The sequence below is a fragment of the Onychostruthus taczanowskii genome, unplaced genomic scaffold, assembly GCF_017590055.1.
Source record: "Onychostruthus taczanowskii isolate IOZ18803 unplaced genomic scaffold, ASM1759005v1 scaffold135, whole genome shotgun sequence".
NCBI lineage: Eukaryota > Metazoa > Chordata > Aves > Passeriformes > Passeridae > Onychostruthus > Onychostruthus taczanowskii.
This window is the reverse complement of record NW_024498518.1, coordinates 886623-906050: the sequence shown is the minus strand read 5'-3', so window position 1 is coordinate 906050 and position 19428 is coordinate 886623. Positions and strand designations below refer to the sequence as shown.

The following is a 19428-nucleotide window of genomic DNA, read 5'->3' as shown; positions in this document are numbered from 1 at the left end:
CCTTTCAGATTTCTATAGTGGCTGTGAATATCTGCATAGGTGACCACAAGGTACAGCTGAAAGTTGCTGGCTGCCTGAACCTCAGGAAAAAAAAAATTCTATCTCGGGCTTTAATTATTCTTCTTGAAGCAGCACTTTCTGCCTTCAGGTTTTCAATTTTTAACTTGTCTGAGCTCCAATACGAAAAGAGTAGCTCTCATAAGAAACACTGATGGTGCTGGTGCAGGGAGGTATGGCTGAGTGAAGCTTTTGTTTTAAATAAATTATCAGAAGAAAAAACTTTTTGTTAAAAGAAGCAAACAGCTGAAAAAAAGAGCTTTGTTTGGGTTCTGCGAGAAGATCACTCAATGCTTTTTTTGTGATGTTAATTGCATCTCCTTCCTGAAATTTCATTTTGCAGGTACAGATGTGAAAGATGCCCTGGTAATAAGTGTTTCTACAGGAACAAAATGCATCAATGGTGAATACATGAGTGATCGTGGTCTTGCATTAAATGATTGCCATGCAGAAATTATAGCTCGACGATGTCTGCTGAAATTTCTGTACACACAACTTGAGCTTTACCTAAGGTAAGCTGGAGGGAAAAAGATGATGAGCTGATCCCACAGTGCTGAAAAGGTGTCTGTGGAAAACATCTGTCTTCATTATTTCTGTGTAAAGCACTTGTCCTGTTGCATTAGGATGTTGAATTTAGAATTCGTGCTCTTTGCCCTGAAGTTTAAGTTGAACAAAACATTTATTCAGTGAGGTGTCAATCATGAAAAGGGAGGACAGGGAAAATAATTAGCAATCATTTTGTAAACTGTAAATGTATAAATCAAAATTATATGAAGTGGGCTAAAGGTTGCTGATGTTCCATTTAAGTGCCTGAAAGCTCTTGACATCTGGGATTGCCACAAGCTCTTTGTTTCCTGTCTTGATGGTCCTTTAATTTTGTTAATTGTCACAACTGTTAGATTTATATTACTGAAATTTCAGCCATCCTGTGTTTGTTTTTAATGCCTGTTAAGTCTGCCCAGCTTATGCCTATTCCCATGTTAATGTCAATTTTGACTCCAGCTTTCTTGTCTGTTTCAGCAATAAAGAAGATCAGCAAAAATCCATTTTCATCAGATCAGAGCAAGGCGGGTTTAAGCTGAAGGAGAATGTGCAGTTCCATCTCTATATCAGCACATCTCCTTGTGGTGATGCTCGGATTTTCTCACCCCATGAAGCAGCACAAGAGGGTATGATAGCAGTCCTCCTCTTCCACCCAAGGGAGCTTAAATTGTTCTTGGGGCATGTACAAGCAGCATGGTTAAAATTTAGGTGTCTTCTTTCCTTTTAGCATAGAAGTGTGTTAGACAAAGATCTCTTCCAAAAAAATCTGAGCTGTTCTTCCTCTGGTAGAAGTTCAGTATAGAGTGATGAGCCCTGTGGTCTTGAAGAGGCTGATGCTAACTGAGATAAGCCAGTGAGTCAGCAAGTATTCCTACAGCACTAACCATCCCCTTTCCCTGTTTCCATCCTTTAACAGCAGTTTTCTGCCTGCCCCTTCCACAGTCTGCCCATTAACTTCATTTTGACTCTGTAACACACAGAACAGAGCTCCAGAGTTGCCTGCTTCCTACTGCTCCTTTGGTGAAAGCTTGGTTTAAGTGCAAGTGTGTTTTGGAAGGCAGTGTTTGTGAGAGGTGTCTGACGCTGTAGCTGAGTTGCCAAGAGCAGTAGGAACTGTGATGCAAGCCAGCAGTAACTGCAGGCAGATACCTCAAATCAGTCCTTCTTACTATGATTCTTACGTAAAACCCTTTGAGGAGGTTCCTCAGCTGATCCTCAGTGTTTTTTGTCCTTCAGACCAAGGGGACAGGCATCCAAACCGCAAAGCCAGAGGACAGCTCCGGACAAAAATCGAGTCTGGGGAAGGGACCATCCCTGTGCGCTCCACCACCACCATCCAGACGTGGGATGGGGTATTGCAAGGAGAGAGGCTGCTGACCATGTCCTGCAGTGACAAGATAGCCAGGTGAGACTCTGAATGGTTGAGTTTGTTGCTGTTGATGTTGTTGCTGAAGGAGTGCATGGGATAAGGGGGAATGGCCGTAAGCCGAAGCAGGGCTGGGTTGGTTGGGATATTGGAAAGAAATTGTTCCCTGTGAGGGTGCTGAGGCACTGGCACAGGCTGCCCAGAGAAGGTGGCTGCCCCATCCATGGAAGTGTCCAAGATCAGGACTGGATGAGGCTTGGAGCAACCTGGACTAGTGGAAGGTGTCCCTGCCCGTGTCTGAGGGATTGAAAAAAATAATCTTTAAGGTCCTTCCAATCCAAAACCATGCTGTGATTCTTACAAGAGAGGTGGACTCTTACCCACAATGAATGTGCAGGAAATTGATGGGCTTATCTCACTGCTCGGACATAGTGTGAGGATGGCTGTCACCCCTGTGATAAAGCTCTGATTCTTCACCTGCAATTGGTGCCACACCTTTTGCTGGCTTCAGAGGGAAGGTGTAGTCACTCTGTATCATTCCAGCCACACAAATCATGACAGCTTTGTTTTGTATTTCTATCACTGGGGAATAGCAGAGGAATGTTTTAGATTTGTTTTCTCCCCTAAAGTAGTATAGCATCAGGAAAGCAGTACAATACACCTCTTGCATTACTTATATTTGGATAACTTCTTCTGGTAATATATGTCCTTGCCCCATTGTTGGAAATGTTCAAAGTCAGGTTGGATGGGGCTTGGAGCAACCAGGTCTAGTTGAAAGTGTCCCTGCCCATGGCACAGGGATGGAACAGGATATGCTTTAAAGTTCCTTCCAACCCAAGCCATTCCATGATATTTTACATTTCTACATTTTCCATGCATAGTTTAGATTTTTATTATTTTTTATGGTGAAAAGCATCCCTGTTAAAAAAATCCTAATTGATGGGCACTTCTAGTTCTTGCTCTATAATTTTAATTATAGTTTAAATATTTTATTGAAATATTTTGCTTCCCGAACAATATTTTAATTTATATTTCATCAAATTCCTTTTTTGTCGTTCTTTTTGACAAAGATTGAAAGATTTTTGTTGTTTGGTTTCAAAATCATTCAGCAGTAGTATTCTTTAACAAGCATTGGAAGTATGAGAGAGTTGCAACATCATATTTTTTTTAAATGAGTTTGCATATTTGCAGCATTTGTGCTCTTGCAAAGTAGATGAGAAATGCCAATTTTTTTAGCTAATGATACTTCAGTTATTTTTAATGATATGTATGTTATAAATGTTTTAATTAAAAGAGCTCTGCTGTTTTCTCAAGCCACTGTTAGCCTGATTCAAAGTTTATTAAAGATATTAAGTTGGAACTATTCTTGTGAACTGCGTATGCCAAATGAAAAATAGAGGAGGAAGGTTATATAATGGCTTTGTTCCTTTAGTCTTGTTTCAACTAATCAGCATCTCTACTGAAGGAAGACATTTTATTTTAGTTTAAGTACCCCTAACATAAATGAATAGAGCCTTTCAGAAGCTAGGACAGGCAGCTGGGGAAAGGTAATTCTACAAAAATGACATTTTGGCTTCTTTTATAATATTTTCATTAAACTTCACTAAATAAATCCCCCAGTTTGATGCCAGGGGCTTCTCCCAATCACCTGACTTGGGATTCATGCCACATTCTTTTATCACATTGTCATTGCAGATATATATTAAAAAAGCCAGTTGTTGAACTAGAACACATTTGACTCTGTTGTTGATTTTGTGTGATGCAGAACAGAATCCATCTCTCGCTTCCCTAGCTAGCTGTCACCTCTCCTTGGGGCTAATGGGAATAATTTTGTTTGTGCCAGTGAAGGAAGCAAATAGAACCCCTTGACACAGAACAAAGACTGTATGATGGGTAAGGAGGCCCAAATTTTTTTTTTTTTTTCTTTTTAACATTTCCCTGACATGTTTTGTCCATTTACATTTGAAAGACTGCCTTGCTCCATAGTGTCCAGCAGTCAGTCCTCCAGAATGCCTCAGACGCAGGAATTTCCACTGAGCTTTCCCAGAGGCTCACAAGTCACAGCCTGGAAAGGATGTGGATGAATTTTGGGTGATGGATTGCATTTGTATCAAGCCACTTGTATCTGAAGTGCCTCATCTGTGTGGATTATCTGGATAATCCAAGTTGCTGTTTCCAGCCTTTGGGTGCTTTCCTGCAGTGTGCTGCCCAGCACCCTCCTAGACCTGGCAGGAACATCCAGGAAATATTGTGAGAAATGTGGGAGGGCCATGAGTGTAATCCCACTTGGACTGGAAGCATTAAAACAGGATTGTCGTGGTGTGTTAGAGCTTGGTGGCTCTGCAGTAAGGTGTTAGGGGGGTTTCTGACCAGTAAACATTAATATACATGCACTTGTTTTAAATGTATCCTGGCCTGGTGCCATGGTACTTCACAATGTTGATTTTTGTCATTTTTCTTTTGATGTGTTTTTTTGCCTGTAGCTGTGGTTTCAAATAATTACTTAGCTTCTCATGAAACATTCCAGTTAATGGCTAATGTCCTGCTAGAAGCACAAAATTCCTCATCACACAGTTCCTTAGAAACGCTCTAGGAGCTGAGAAAAACTTTAACAACTTTGAGTTGTTAAAAAGGAGGTCTTCTACTTTAAAGAAGAGAAAATATTTTTCTGATAAATTTTTGTGTAAAAGAACATCACATGCCCATCCACTGGTGCCTTCTGTGCTCATTCAGAGTGGGAAATCCAAACAGACATTTGTAACTCATTCTTTCTCTTTTTTTCTCCAAAAGTGAGCATTTCTTCTTACAGGTTTTTAACCCAGTGATAGGAGCTGATGTGAATTGCAGTGTGTGGTGGCTTTGTGGCACTCAGGTGAAATACCTGAGGGCAGGTGGTGAGAAATGACTACCCAAAGTGTACCATTATGGAACCTCTCAGCTAAGCTCATATATGTTACAATCTGGTTTAAACCAACAAGAGCAAAGTCTCTGTGTATAAAATGGACAGAACTTTGAGTGTTCAAAAAATACCCAAAAAACATGATTAAAACCAAATTAAGTTAGATCTTGGTGCCAAAAAATTGATATATTTTATTTAATAGTAAAAGTGGTAAAGAGAAAGAAAGAGGAAAGAAAGAAATAGAGAAAGAAGTGTGCGTGGGGGGTAGGGGAACAGGAGGAGAATGACAAGGGTTAGGTAGGGGTGTATCACCCTTCTGAGGGTCCCAATGATGCCTCGTTGCTCCCCTCCATCTGATCTTGGTGGTGAGGGTCCCCTGCAGCCCTGAAAAGTATAGAATCAGTGGAAGAATGTAAGTTTTGGGCAGGTGGGAATGCCCACGTGCCTCCCTTGCAGGGAGCCAGTTGGACACTGTGCCTTGCAGGACTCTGGAAGTGTTGCAGCATGTGCAGTGCTCTGGTGCAGGGTCTGGGGACCCCTTCAGGGGCCTTTGATGGGCCATGACACCCCTCTGCTGTCCCTGTAGCTTCTCCTGGGGTGAAGGGGCCCACAGGTGTGCTCTGCACAGCAGAGGATGGGCATTCACTGCCTCTGAGCAGAGGCTTGTTCACCACACACCCAAAACCGCTCCTCCCTCCACCCTTTGGTGAAGGGTCAGTGCCAGCTGATAGCCCCGGGGCTGTGCTCTCCACCCCAAAGGTGCTAAGCTCCATCCCTCTGTGAATGTATGCTTCTCCCCCCAGCCCAGACCTGAGTCACTTATCAATGTGCAGTCCAGGATCCCATTCAGGGTTTTGGTGGTTTTCTCTGCCTGCTTCAGTGCAGCCACAAGGGGAGAACTTTAATGAGCTGAACTTTTCATGTCTGTAACTGCAAATCTAAAATGGTGTTTGTGAGGAGAGCTGCTGTCCAAGACCAGAGACTTGCTGCACTTATGATTTATAGTGTGGGCTGATGACCAAGCCACTTGATTTAAAAGAAGCTCTCACTCCTTGTAAAGATACTGTTGCCTGTTTACAACCGTAGCTCTTGAAGAGGAGTGGTCATAGAGAATTAATCTCTTTAGGAGACAAAGAGAAATCAGGTTTAAAGTTGTGCCTTCTGCATACCAGAAGGAGAAGAGGTTTCTGGGATACTGCTACATCTTCCACAGTGACACCTTCTCTCCCTTGCCATCAGTTGCAAGTAAAAACTTGTGATAAATGAAGTGCCAACTAAATAATTTTCATTTCTTCGTAATAATTGTTGTTTATAAATAATATTGGTATTAGAAGCTCTTTGAGCTGCAAACACTTGTCAGGTTTTGCCTTGTTTGAGTAGCTGCAGGAGACTTATTTTCCTGAGATGAATTTTGGCACCAGTTCCATGTGGACACCATTATGGGTCACACATAGTGACTCCCCTGCCCCATCCTGCTCTCTGCATAAAAATTAGTAACTAAGATGTTATTAACATCAAGTTTTATGACTTACTGCTGTTAGGCCCCCCTCAATTCTGTATTTTCTCTAAAATAGTGTGAATAACAGAATTACTGTACCTTTTGCATTTGGAAAATTCAGAGGAGAGTTTTTACCTGGCACTTATATTTTTAACTGGTTTTATTTTTGGCAAGAGGTGCTACCAGCACGCTGTGCAAGTGTTGCTGAGAGTTAAATTTTGCTTACCTTCTCATGTGTCAAGAGCTGTGAAATCAGCTGCATTTCATGAAGAAATCCACAGACCTTTTAGGAACCCACTGTAGTTACCCCTGAGCAGATGGTGGTCCGAAGCAGAAATGTGACAACATTAGCAAGGAGGAGAGGACTCCTCTTGATTTGGTGTCAGTGTCTGGTTTCTCCACCCTCTTTTTTTAGTGCAGTGTGCTTGAGAACAGCAGAAAGGTTGAGGAAGCACATCCATCCTCCAGCCTGTTAGGAACAGGATATACAGCAGTCCATGCAGAATAAGGAAACCAGTGAGTGTGACAAATTTATAAAATTCAGATTTCCCACTGAGGTGCTTATCTATAAGACATCAGGTGAGAACAGTGCACAGACAGTGTCCTCTGTGTGAATTGACAGGAACTGAACACAGCCCATGTGCCTTGATCTGCAAAGGCCAAGGTTGGAGTTGAGCATACAAAGGTGTTGGGATGTCCTGGTTTGAAGAAGCATTGCCCAACACCGTCCTTGTACTCCAAAAGTGCAGGAATCACAGTTAGCTGTACCCCAGCTCAAATCAGGACACCTCTGTTTAAATGTTAGCAGTCTGAATGTAAATCTTGTGGCTATTTATACCAGTCTAAGAGCTTGCACTTTAAATATCATTACTTTAAGGTAAAGTTTTTGAAGGTTGTCAGAGAAAATTTTTGTAGTAACATAAAACCAGAATGCTCACAATATGTTAAATAGTGTCATAAGACAATTTTTTTTGCTTACCTTAGACAAGCATTGCAGGTCTTTCCAGTGAGAAAGTTTACACTGGGAGAGTTTCCCTGCCTGTTTCCCTGGGTGTTCTTTCCCATCTGTAACTCTGCTTTACATGCCTTACTTCAGGCATTCCAGTATCTGTTGATGTGATGCAGCATCCTGTGCTCTGCTCATGCTCGTTCTTCAGCACCCTGGTTTGGGTTAGTAAGTTAGACTTAGGTCACTTCACTTACTTAACTCTTTTCTGATGCCATTTTTAATGTGAACAAAAAAATTCCATTGTTTAAATGCTCCACTGGAAAGACAACACTGACTTGAAGTTTTCTGCAGTGCATTTTGCTTTTTCTGCTCTTCACTGCATGGTTTGTAGTGAAATACAGCATTTGGCCCCTTAATTTCAGAAGAAATTTTGCTTTCAGTAAAGGTTAATGCTATTTTGGCAGCAGTTGTTGGTGTGAGTTCTGACAATCTGTGTTTGTAAGCTGGAGGATGAGGCAGTTTTACCACTTCTGGAGGTGATGCCTGTGGCCTTTTGAAAACTGATGTGTGGTGGTGGTTCCTTCTCAGTTTATATTCATAAAAGTTGTTAGAGTGTACATGCTGATGGAAGTGAGATATCACTGTTTGACAGAAGTACAGGATAAAAAAGGAACAAGAAAAAAGTCTCTGTGCAGTCCTTTCTTTCACTCTGCTGTGATCTGCAGAACTCGACCATAAATCTGACAGGGAGAGGCTGAGGGGTCTGGGGGGGCTCAGCCTGAAGGAAAGGAGGCTCAGGGGTGACCTTCTTGCTCTCCACAACTCCCTGATGGGAGGGCACAGTTAGCTGAGGGTTGGTCTCAAGGGACAGGACCAGAGGAAATGGCCTCAAGCTGTGCCAGGTGAGGTTCAGGTTGGATATTGGGGAAAAATTTGGCCAGGCACTGGAACAGGCTACCCAGGGAAATGGTGGAGTGTCCCTGGAAGTGTCCAAAGGTGTGTGGGTGTGGCACCTGGGAACAGTGGTGAACAGGGTGGTGCTGGACAGGGTTAGTGACTGGACTTGATTTTAGAGGCTTTTCCAGCCTTAGTGATTATGGGATTCTTTTGGGTTTCGTGTTTGTCTCTGCACTGTAACCAGTTTCTGCTATAAGAATACATTTCTGTGTAGAATATGTTCCTCTATTATAACAATGAAATTTAAATCTAGTTTCATAAACCTAACCACCACCCAACCCTGCCTACTGAGTTTTGGTTGTGTGAGTGGTTTCTGCAGTCCTTGCAGTGTGTGCTGGGGTGCCAAAGGGGGTTCAGCACAGCCCAGCAAAGCAGGCCTGTGCCCAATAATATCAGTTCATTCAGTCCTCTCTGCAGAGGTTTGCTCAGCTGTCCTCACTCCTCATCCTCTTCTAATCAGAAGTTCACAAGACAAATGTCAGCTTTCATTTTCTGCTCCAGAGAAGGTCACCAGCTGTGGGAGGAAGCAGCAAAACATGAGCTCTGGAAATACTGAAGTCAGGAGTAAGGAAAAGGGTCTGGCTGAGGGTTTACTTAGGAAGTAAGGGCTTGCCAGAGGGGAGTGCATTGGTCCATTTTAAAATGTCTATCATCACTTAAGCACTGATCATGTAATGTAAAATGGGATGTGCCTTGTCTGCAAACCTCAGCTTGCAATGCTCAGTCTTGAATTCTTTCCAGATGTTTCTTCAATAGTTTTACCTGTGTCTGTAGCAGTCAGAAAGGCATATTGGTACTGGGAAGCAGCAATTTTCACTTGATATCTTTACTCTGACACTTGGTTGCTGATTGTGTTTTCAGTCTTATAAAAAATATGCCTTTATTCCATGTAAAATACACCTCATATATTAGCACAGTATTTTTATTCACTTATTAAGGCTAGATTTTTTAATGATGGGTGAGTAAATTAATACATATTGCCTCAATTTTCATCATCACTAAAGATATGCAAAGAAATAGTTTCTTTGGATTATAATCTTTGTTTTACTGTTTTTATATTTTAAAAAGAGAAACATGTTGCAAGTCCTGAAGCCAGCCTGTGTAGTTCAGTTATTGCAGTAGTGAAACAGTTGTGGTTTGGAATTTCTAGCCCAAAAGGATGCTGATGTGTAGCCTGCCCAGCACAAGCTGCAGGAAGCACTGTTAGCAGCATCTGAATTCCCTGTTTTCCTAGGAGAACCTTGCAACCTGTTATAACATGGGCTTTTTAATAAGGAAGACCATTCTATGGGAGCACAAGAGCTTCTCATGTGCTCCTATGTTTTATCCAAGTACCAAAGGAAACTTTCCCTGCTGCTTGTGTCTGGCTTTTGCAGTTGGACTCCAGCTCCAGGTTGGACAGGGCTTGGAGCAACCTGGGATAGTGGAAGGTGTCCCTGCCATGGCAGGGTTTAAAACTAGATTATGTTTAAGGTCCCTTCCAAGCCAAACCATTCTGAAATTCCAGGACTGAATTATGGTATTTTCATAGTGCCTCAGTATTCCTCAGAGCAAGGCAGTCAAAGTACTCTGCAGGAGATGTTGAGGTTTTCAAAAGTATTTTGTGTGACAGTTACAGAGGCATTGAGAGCCAAAACTTTATCAAATGAGCGCAATTAAAAAAACAAATTATCACAATCAGGATTTTGCTCCTAGCATTCTGTATCCCTGCCACCAGACCTGATCCAGTGTAAATCACAGTGCTCAGACAGGGATTTATGTTTGGAATTTGTAAAGCAACTAAAGAGAGCAAGGATTGTATGCATTCTTTGTATGTTTTCAGTTTCATATTCAGTTTTGCCCCTGCCCATGGCTATTGCAAACCAGTGCTCATGCCCTTTTTGTCAGCAGCATTTGGGCACTTGGGCCAGGGTTTGAAGGACAGGCCTTTCCTTGTGGTGGTGAGGTATGGAGGTCTTGCAGAGAATCCTTCTTGTGCTCTGGGAAGGATGCTCTTCTCCCTGCCAGGTGTCTTGTGGAGGTATCAGCTGCTGTTTCTGGTGGAGAATCTCACAGTTTGGCTTTCTCCCATTGAATGATACTGTCCATCTCTGGCATTAGAGTGCTGGAAAATGCATCACCAGACATGTTAGCAGAGTTACAAGTTGCAGAGCCTGCTCCTGTTTTAGGTCATTTTACTCAGGATTACGCTGAGTATCCCCTAAGCTGATATCTGAAATTCTGGCAGGTGTCACAGCTTATGCTACCATGGTCATGTGCTAGTCAGGAGGAAGGGTTGAAAGTCTGGTCCATTGTGATTAACTGCTGTTATGTCTGGCAGATGTTACTTGTTTCATTAAAAAGAAAGTGTTTTTTTGTTTTTTGTTTTGTTTTGTTTTTCCCTCCCTCTTAGGTGGAACGTATTGGGTATTCAAGGAGCCTTACTTAGCCTCTTTGTGGAGCCAATTTACTTCTCTAGCATCATCTTGGGGAGTTTATATCATGGGGATCATCTATCCAGAGCCGTTTACCAGAGGATAGCAGAGATAGAAGATCTACCACCTCTTTATACACTCAACAGACCTTTACTTAGTGGCAAGTATCTAATGGAGAAGGCCGTGCCGGTAACTAAGTCTGTTCCAGTAGCATTGTAATTTTGTAGTTCTCAAAACCTTGCAAACTGTGTGCTGTGAGTAAACTGCTTGCTACTTACAATAGAGAAGCTGTGGTCCAAACATAACACAGACAGCCAGTCAGAAATACCATAGCAAGGACCTTTAAAAGTTGGAAAGAACTGGGGGATGAAACTTGGGATGAGTTTTCACACCATTCCTGTCTGGAGCATGCCCAGGAAGATGTGAGCAGAGCTGAAGGCTTAGGGAAATCTCCTCCCACCTGTGGAATAGTGTGTTAGTACTCACTGTCACTTCTCTTGCACTGCAGATTTTTGTTGAGTGGTCCCTTCATCTATGAGTATGACAAGATAGACCCACTTAGTTCACATTTTTTAGGTCAATAATCAACTCAAAATGGACAGAGATAACACCTCACCTGTCTTAAATTCAAAAATGGCTTGTTACAGTAATGCTCTGAAAGCTTTAAAACTGAGATCTTATCCTCCCTCTCACTGTGTTTACTGCTTTGTTCTGTAGAGGTTAGCTTTTGGCATGTGTTTATTTTCCAGGGAAGAAAACCCAGCTCATAATTTTAAAGCATGTTTAAAGTTTGATGTGAATTTTTAAAAAATATTTGGGGACGGAGTGGGGGAAAGAGCATTGTGAACAAATGAGTAGTTAAGAAAGGTAATAAGGATTTCCTGAACTAGGATGTATAAAAATGTTAAATAATGTATTTTTCCTTATTAGCAAGTAAGTAACAGTTGCTACACTCTGTATCAAATATCTAATAGTTTTATGGGCATAGTAGCTGATGTATGGACTGTTTCTGCCTGAGTTTTGGCAATTTTTATCAGTCCTTCAAGACAGCAGGTTTGTGGCAGGGTGAGAAGCATTTCTGTTATCCTTTTCACAGCATGTAACAGTACCTTGTCTTCTTGAAAATCATCTTTCTGCAATGGTGCTATCATCTATTTCCCATGAAAGAGAACCATCTGTTTAAACAGTTGAGCCAGGACTTGCTGTGCAGCAGAGAGAGCTCGGAAACGTTCTCAGCTGTGGAGTTTTCACAAAAATACACATCTCAAAAATGTACAGAAAGGTTCTTTAGGAGGTTGGGCTGAGAACTCTGTTGATGTATTTTCTTTTACTGGTTCAGTCTTGAAAGCTGATTTTGTGACCTCTGCTGTTAGATTCAGCTGGGGCATTTGTGAAGCTGCCCATGTGCTCCTGGATTCACATATTTTTCAGTGTATTCTTACCTAGAAGAAGCGTGGCAGGAATATGTGTCTCCAGTTCTGTGTTCTTTCTTGTATCACACACACACACCCCTCTGAGATTTATTTCCACCAGGGGAATGAACTAGAACAGAAATACCTGTGTTTCTCCACTCTCCTGCCTGTTTAGATGAGAAAGTACTGTCAAAACAGGTTTTCTTCCTCTAATAAAGCAAATTTTGTCTGCTGGGGCACCTGCATTAAGTCAAAATTATTTTGAGTATTTTGTACTGCTAGACATTGTCTTTCATCAGCTTTCTTTGTTTATCATAGTTTTTACTTACACTTTTTGCCAGCAGATTGAATCATTGAGATTGTTAATGACTCCCAAGATCATCGAATCCATCCACAAGCCCAGCAGTGCCCTGTCCACGACTAACACATCCCCATATATTCAATTCCAGCGGGGAACATGCATACCAGAGCAGGTGTTTTTCAGCTGAGGGATGCAGGAAATCTGTCTGTTCATAGAAAACTCCCTCCTGTGCTGATTCTTGGAAGCCTTGGTTGCAGGATCCAGATTTTCAGGGTTCCTTTAGCACCCCAGCACTGAGGGCAGTTGAGCTCTCCCTGAGAGGTGGCCACCCCACTTGAAGAGAAGACAGGTTTGAATCTTGTAAATTTCTAGAATAATCTGAAAAAAAAAAAATTGATTCCTCAATCACAGTGAGGGTGGTTGGATAAATGAGCCAATATCAAGTTGCCCATCTGCAGGGTGATGTGCAAGGCACAAACTCTTTTTGAGGGGGAGCCATTGTGGGAGGTGGGCATGCAGGCGTTCACCTGGGCTGCAGCCTGAGTCAGCTACTGAGATCTTTGTGTTTAGAAATCCTTAACACATCTTTAATTTGTTCATTCCTGGTTCCATTCCATTCAACTTTTTGCCATCTGCAGCCTCCTTGAGTAAGGAAGACTGAAATGTGCAAAGGTTTGTGCAAAGGAATTTCCTTTCTGCTGATTTACTCAATTAGATGTTCCTCAGTGCACTGTGAGATCCAGGCCATAAGTAGTGGTCATGACACTCAGTTTTTTATATCTCTGAGATAATTCCTTCCTACATAAATCTTATTTTTTGCCAGCTGAAGCGTCTACTTTGTTGTTCCTTGCACAGAGGCCCTTTCACATAAAGGATCATTTTGTAGACCCATTTTTGTGTTAGTGAGACCAGAGCAGTAGCTGATATCAGGGTAAAGCCGCAATACTAGTCCCTGTAGTGGCATATATTCTGTTCACTTCCCTGATCCTTCACTAATAATTCCTGACATTCACTTTGATTACTGTTGGTGACTGACCTGACCTTTCGGTAGAACTGAATATTAGAAACTAAAATCTCATTCCTGAATGCTAATATCGAGCTCCAAGTCCAGCACTCCTTGTGCAAGATTGCTTTGAGTTTTTTCTTAGTATGTGTTACTTTATATTTATCTGTGAAAAATTTAACCTCTCTTTTTATTGCCTATACACCTAGTATGTGAGGTTTTTTTCTGCTGCTGTTTGCTATTGCTCCTCTTATTGCTGTTTAAAAATAATTTATAGCATCAGTGATCCTACCTCAGTTTTTTTCCCCCCCACACATCCCAGGTCTGCCCTGAGCTGGAGGCTCTCCAGCTGTGTTCACTCTTCCCAAAGAGATCATCTTTATCCAAGTGTTAGTGAATTTGTTTTTAAGGCAGACAAAAATAAATCCTTCAGCAGAACTTCTGGTGTTTTTTTTATTTGGCTGTTCCCTTGGTACCTTATCCTCCTGTTCATATTGATGTTTTTCAGCTTTCTGTGTCCTTTTTCATGAAGCTTGTTTTAGCTCTCTCCTCCAAGAACTGTCAAACTTTATTATTTATATAAGCAGTGGTACAAAGAACTGTGACCTTTGCTTTTGTTTATTATATCCCTTTGTAAAAATACTCAAGAATAAGTTCTGAGCAATGTTCTCTAAATAGCTTTAGTTCTATTAGTTTTCAAAGAAAAGTAAAATATTTGATTTTCTATCCTAAATTTCTGTTTCTAATCTCAGCATATTGTGCTATATTCATGTCTAGATTTTGATGGGGAAGACCTACCCACCTAAAGTTTTATCAAATGCTTTGATTTTGAGATGACCTTTATTCCCTGTCCCTGCTACTTGTGATCCACCATCAGGAACTCCTTTGACATCTCTCCAGGGTTCTTACATACAAATAAACAGTTGAATGGGTTGTTATTAATTACATCTATCTGAAATTCTAAATCTGGGTTGGTTTTGGTGGTTTAAAAAAAAAAATTAATTAATCAAAAACCAAGGAATAGAGTAATACAATTGCAGTGGACATGTAGTGCATGCTGGATGTTCAGCTTTCTCATTTTTATTTGATTTGCTGGTGGGACTGGTTGTGACATCACAAGAGTTTTGGAGTACTTGGTGACCTCTGTCTGATCCCTCGACTTGTTTGATAGTGTATGGAATGAAAGAAAAGGTAGTAGTGTAGATGTTGTTAAAGAAAAAGACAAAAAATTGCCATGTGGCATCAATTTCTTAGCACTGTTGCCTCAGTACTTTTGGTAAAACCAACTTTGGTACCAATTCTCAATTTTTTCAGCTTATATTTTAAGAAAATGGAGAATAGTAGGTTATTTTCTGTTATTATTCAGTTAATTATTCTTATCAGTCATAGTGACAAGATTGATCCAAACCAAGACTAAAAATTTGACAGCTTCAGTGGTTTATGTTTCAAAGGGTTTCTTTGTTTATTAAATGAGGAATTGATGATAGGAAGCAAACTGAATTTTGCTGGGTCATTCTGACCTTGCCTACTCTCAGTGCTGGGCCCAGAGGTGCCATGAGACTGAGTCAGGTGAGCCAGTCCTGCTCCCAGGTGCCCAGCTTTATTGGATTGTGTTCCAGATATCAGCCAGAAATGCATCCTGCTGTGTTGCTTATGTTCAATTTCCACAAATTCTTTAGATTTTATTAAGTGTTGGACCTGGCCTAACAGTGGAGTAGACTTGAAATAGGTTCTTGGTGGGAGCTGCCTTAAAGTAAAAGTGAGGTTTTTATTTACTGGGAAGAGCAAATTGCCCTGGTGCTTTGTTCTCTCCTGGTGAGGTGACTGAGACATCTTAAATAGAGTTTTGCCACCCCTGCAATATCTGAGGAGTCACCTGTGCATGGCAGCAGCTGCTGTGACCTTCCTTGTGTATAGTCCATCTTTGGGCACCAGGCTGTTGTGGAGAATAAATCCTGCCAGACTCAATTTGCACTTGGGTTGGATTGTGGTGGCTTTGCTTCTCCATCCCTGGACACACAGCCATAATTGGAAGGTGTTACCTAATTTAACACCTGAACAAAGTGATTTGAGTCCTGTTTGGAATCCTGTGGTTCCCTGTCTCTGGGCTCAGTGTGCAGCACTGGCCTGTGAAGTGGGGAGTCAGCTAGACCACAGTGGATTTGTGCCGGAAGTCCCAAATGTGTGCCACTTGTGGCTTTGTGGAGGGTGCTGGGCGCTTTCAATAGAATCACAGGATGCTTTGTGTTGGAAGGGACTGTAAACCTTCCTCTGTCCCAGGTTGCTCCAAGCCCCATCCAACCTGGCCATGAACATTTCCAGGGTTCATAGCTTCATATCCATTTGGAAGTGAGATGAACCCCATGAACTCCTGCCACAGAGCTCTCCATGGTCCCCTCTGCTGAGGAGGCTGCTTTCTCCAGCAGTGCAGACTTGCCCTGCTGGGAGGGACAGAACTAGAGAGCACTTTAGCCAGAATGAGAGCGGGATGTCACTCGTGACATGTGAGTGGGTGAGAAATCTGCAGGAGAAAGCCCTCAAAATAAAAGATCTGCTTCTAAGACTGTTCACTCTCCAACCCAAAACCAAAAGCCAGGCATTTGTCTTTATTATCATCATTAAACATCACTTTTCTTTCAGGTATCAGCAACGCAGAAGCCCGCCAACCAGGGAAAGCCCCGAACTTCAGTGTGAACTGGACCGTGGGAGACTCGGCTCTGGAAGTCATTAATGCCACGACCGGCAAGGACGAGCTGGGCCGCGCGTCGCGCCTCTGCAAGCACGCCTTCTACAGCCGCTGGATGCGCATCCACGCCAAGGTGCGGCTCCAGGGGGCCCCTGGGCCGCTCCTCGAGTCTTGCTGAAACACACGGATCTGCTTTTGTACTCACAAACCACTTTCTCAGCCTGTTTCAAGCTGAGCCTCGTGTTAGAGCCACAGGATCATTAAGGCTGGAAAAGATCCTTAAGATTGTCAAGTCCAGCCATCAACGCAGCACCACCACCATGTTCACCTTAAACCAGGCCCTCTGCCACCACATCCACACGTTTGAACATTTACAGGGATGGTGACCCCACTGCTTCCCTGGGCAGCCTGTTCCAATGCTTTACAACCCTATATGGTTGTGTTCGAGGCTGCCAGGATGTGGGAAGAGATGAGAATCTTGACTCCATGTTTCAGAAGGCTGATTTATTATGATATATATTATATTAAAATGCTATACTAAACCAATAGAGAGAAAAGGATCCATCAGAAGGCTGGAAAGGACAGGAGAGGAATGATAACAAAAGCTCCTGACTCCCAGAGAGTCCAAGCCAGCTGACTGTGATTGGCCATTAATTAGAAAAAATCAACATGCATCACTCACAGATGCACCTGTTGCATTCCACAGCAGCAGATAGTTGTTGTTTACATTTCTTTCCTGAGGCTCCTCAGCTTCTCAAGAGAAAATCCTGGCAAAAGGATTTTTCAGAAAATATCATGGCTACACCCTTTCAGTGAATTTTTTTCCCCCTAATATCTAATCTAAACCTCCCCATGTATAACGTGAGGCCAGGTAGCTGCTGCTTCATGCAGTAACGGAGAAGAATCAATGTGTTTGTTAACTTACTTTTTAACGTGATGCTGTCTGGTCCAAAATGCATCTTCCTTGGTTTATAGCTGAGTAGGCAAAGCATGCTGTCTCCTTTGAGCTTGCCTTTGCATTCTAATGTATTTGGAACGATAATCCCATTTTCACTGCTGAGGTTTCACTGTTTACTCTCAGAAAGAAAGCTTCCAGGAGGTATGTCTGTGGCTTTTTGGCCTCAATGTTTTGTTTGCTAGATCCTTAGCTTGTTTTAATATTAGCTGTTTAAGTAACTCAGTCATTCTGGTGCTGTTTGGCTTAATGGGGTCTTGTCTCTCTCCTTCTCTTGTCTCTCAACCCCACAGCTTTCCTCCAGCTTGCGCTCAAAGATCCTCAAGCCCAACCTGTACCACGACACCAAGCAAGGAGCCACCGAATATCAAACTGCTAAAGAGTGTTTGTTTAAAGCATTCCTGAAGGCAGGACTTGGAGCCTGGGTGGAGAAGCCCATAGAACAGGATCAGTTTTCTCTCACAGTCTGATTCACAAACTGCACATCACTTGGGAAGGAGAGTTGTTCTGGAGATCCCTGGTGTCCAGCATTGCTTTCTGGCATCTCCACAGCCGTCAAAACATCTTTCTGCTCTTTGGAGTTGGGTTTCTTTGGGTTTTTTTTGAAACTTCACAGTAGCTGTTTCTGTTTTGCCTAAGTATAGAAACTCAATGATGATGCAACACATAATTGTATATTTTGTTATAGGAAAGTAATTTCTGGTGTATTTCTAGAAATACTTTTACTGTAGAAAGCTTGCAGTAAGGCTGTCCTTACTGTGTACAATGACTCATTTTTTCTGGGTTAAAATAATTTCTTTTTTAATTCAATGTCATCAAATGCATGAAGAAATTAATAGTTTCTCTAGGTTTTACACCACACTTTTAGGAAGTAGCTTAATTTTTAAAAAAGAAAATAGGTGACAAAGCTGATTCTACTCCTCTGTTCACTTGTTTTTCAACTGCAAATATTTTTAGTACATAGACCACAGAGGCGGAATGGAGTCTGGACAGCTAGTTTTTTTCCCAATTCCTTGCTCTTTAAAACCAGCTGCTGAAAATTTCATGTCTTTGATGTATGTATTTATTAGTCTGTGAGTCAGTTTTTAACATGCAGCTTTTTATTCTGTTTTTAAAAATACATTTACCTCCCATTTATACCCATTGTGAAGTCTTCATTTTTTTACCATTGTAAACTGGAAACAGCAAAATAATTATTTGTAAGAAGTTTAGTCTATAACATGCAGAAGCCTGTTTAGAAGTAGGTGATTTGTGTATCCCAGGAACTCATCCAAATACAATATTAACTGTAACAGCAATGTAACAGCTTTAAAAAAATCTGCTCATTTTAAGGGCACCAAGCCTGAGTTGCCAAAACCAGTGACTACTTGTTGGGTATTAATTGCTCTCCTCTAGAAACTCTTGTAACAGAGAAACCAATTCTTAAAAGTTATTTCCTGTGAGTTATATCTGCTTTCAGCCAAATTGTTGTGTCTGAGATTTCCCTTGCCTTTGGGCTTTACATGTGTGATGGGCATCATGAAGCTAATTAGGTAAGTTCTCTCAAATTGTGTCCATCTGTTTTGACTATTCCTTTAAAAAGTGTTTTTCCTGAAGGTGTGGACACTTCTGCTTTATATAGAAATGTTAAGATGGAAGTGAGATACCTGAGGTTTGATTAACTGCTGTGTAGAAGGAACACCTCAGCCCCAGCACCCCTGGGGTCAGCAAGTCCTTGGGGTGTTGAAGACTTTGGTGTAAACCCACTCCTGGCCAACCTTGAATGCTGAGGCATTTCTGCTCCAGTAGGAGCCTCTTCTCAGCTTCAGAACCTGATCAGACCTGAAAATCACTTGTGCATTAGTTGAAATCTATGGGTTCATGTCCTGGGAGGAAGACACTGAGATGCAAACAATACATTGGGGCGGTACTGTGGATAACAGCAAGCATTCCTCTGGGAAGACAAGAGAGTCTGTGACCCAGGGGTCCCCTCAGGGAATTGATGCTGCTGGAGGTTACTGCCTTTTCCAGATGCTGGGGAAGAAGCTGCAATACGAGGGCTGGGTGAATTCACCTTTGTGGTGGCTTCAGTCACCCTGTCAGCTTCTTATTAAAGCTGAGAGCACTCCTCTGCAGGCCCAGCAAGGCTCTTGGAGTCATCATCCAACTGAGGTGCAGACTGACCTCTTCAACACAGAGAGGAATTCAGCTGTGCCTGGTCAGATTCTGCAGGCACTGGGACACCGCTCTTGGCATTGACCTTGTCTCGGTGACACTGCAGAAGTTCTGCTTGGGGCTGTTGTTGAGTGTGTGAACTTGGTTCTTTTTCTGAGCAAAAGGTGGTCAGAAAAAGCTGTGTGTGTTTCCTTGGAGTCATTACTGCTCTCAGGTGAAATACACGTTTTTAAG

General features: G+C 42.1%; 1 protein-coding gene across 3 annotated transcripts in view; it reads left to right on the top strand.

The window, feature by feature from the left end:
* Nucleotides 1-18177, top strand: part of ADARB1 (adenosine deaminase RNA specific B1) — a 60395-nt gene extending 42218 nt beyond the window's left edge. For all 3 annotated transcript variants that reach the window (XM_041397083.1, XM_041397084.1, XM_041397085.1), the window contains exons 6-11: nucleotides 401-569; nucleotides 1078-1226; nucleotides 1837-2005; nucleotides 10662-10843; nucleotides 16040-16218; nucleotides 17334-18177. In XM_041397083.1, the coding sequence (XP_041253017.1) occupies nucleotides 401-569; nucleotides 1078-1226; nucleotides 1837-2005; nucleotides 10662-10843; nucleotides 16040-16218; nucleotides 17334-17510 (1025 nt within the window). In that variant the 3' untranslated portion in view covers nucleotides 17511-18177. The remainder of the gene's footprint in view (nucleotides 1-400; nucleotides 570-1077; nucleotides 1227-1836; nucleotides 2006-10661; nucleotides 10844-16039; nucleotides 16219-17333) is intronic.
* Nucleotides 18178-19428: the final 1251 nt, after the last annotated feature.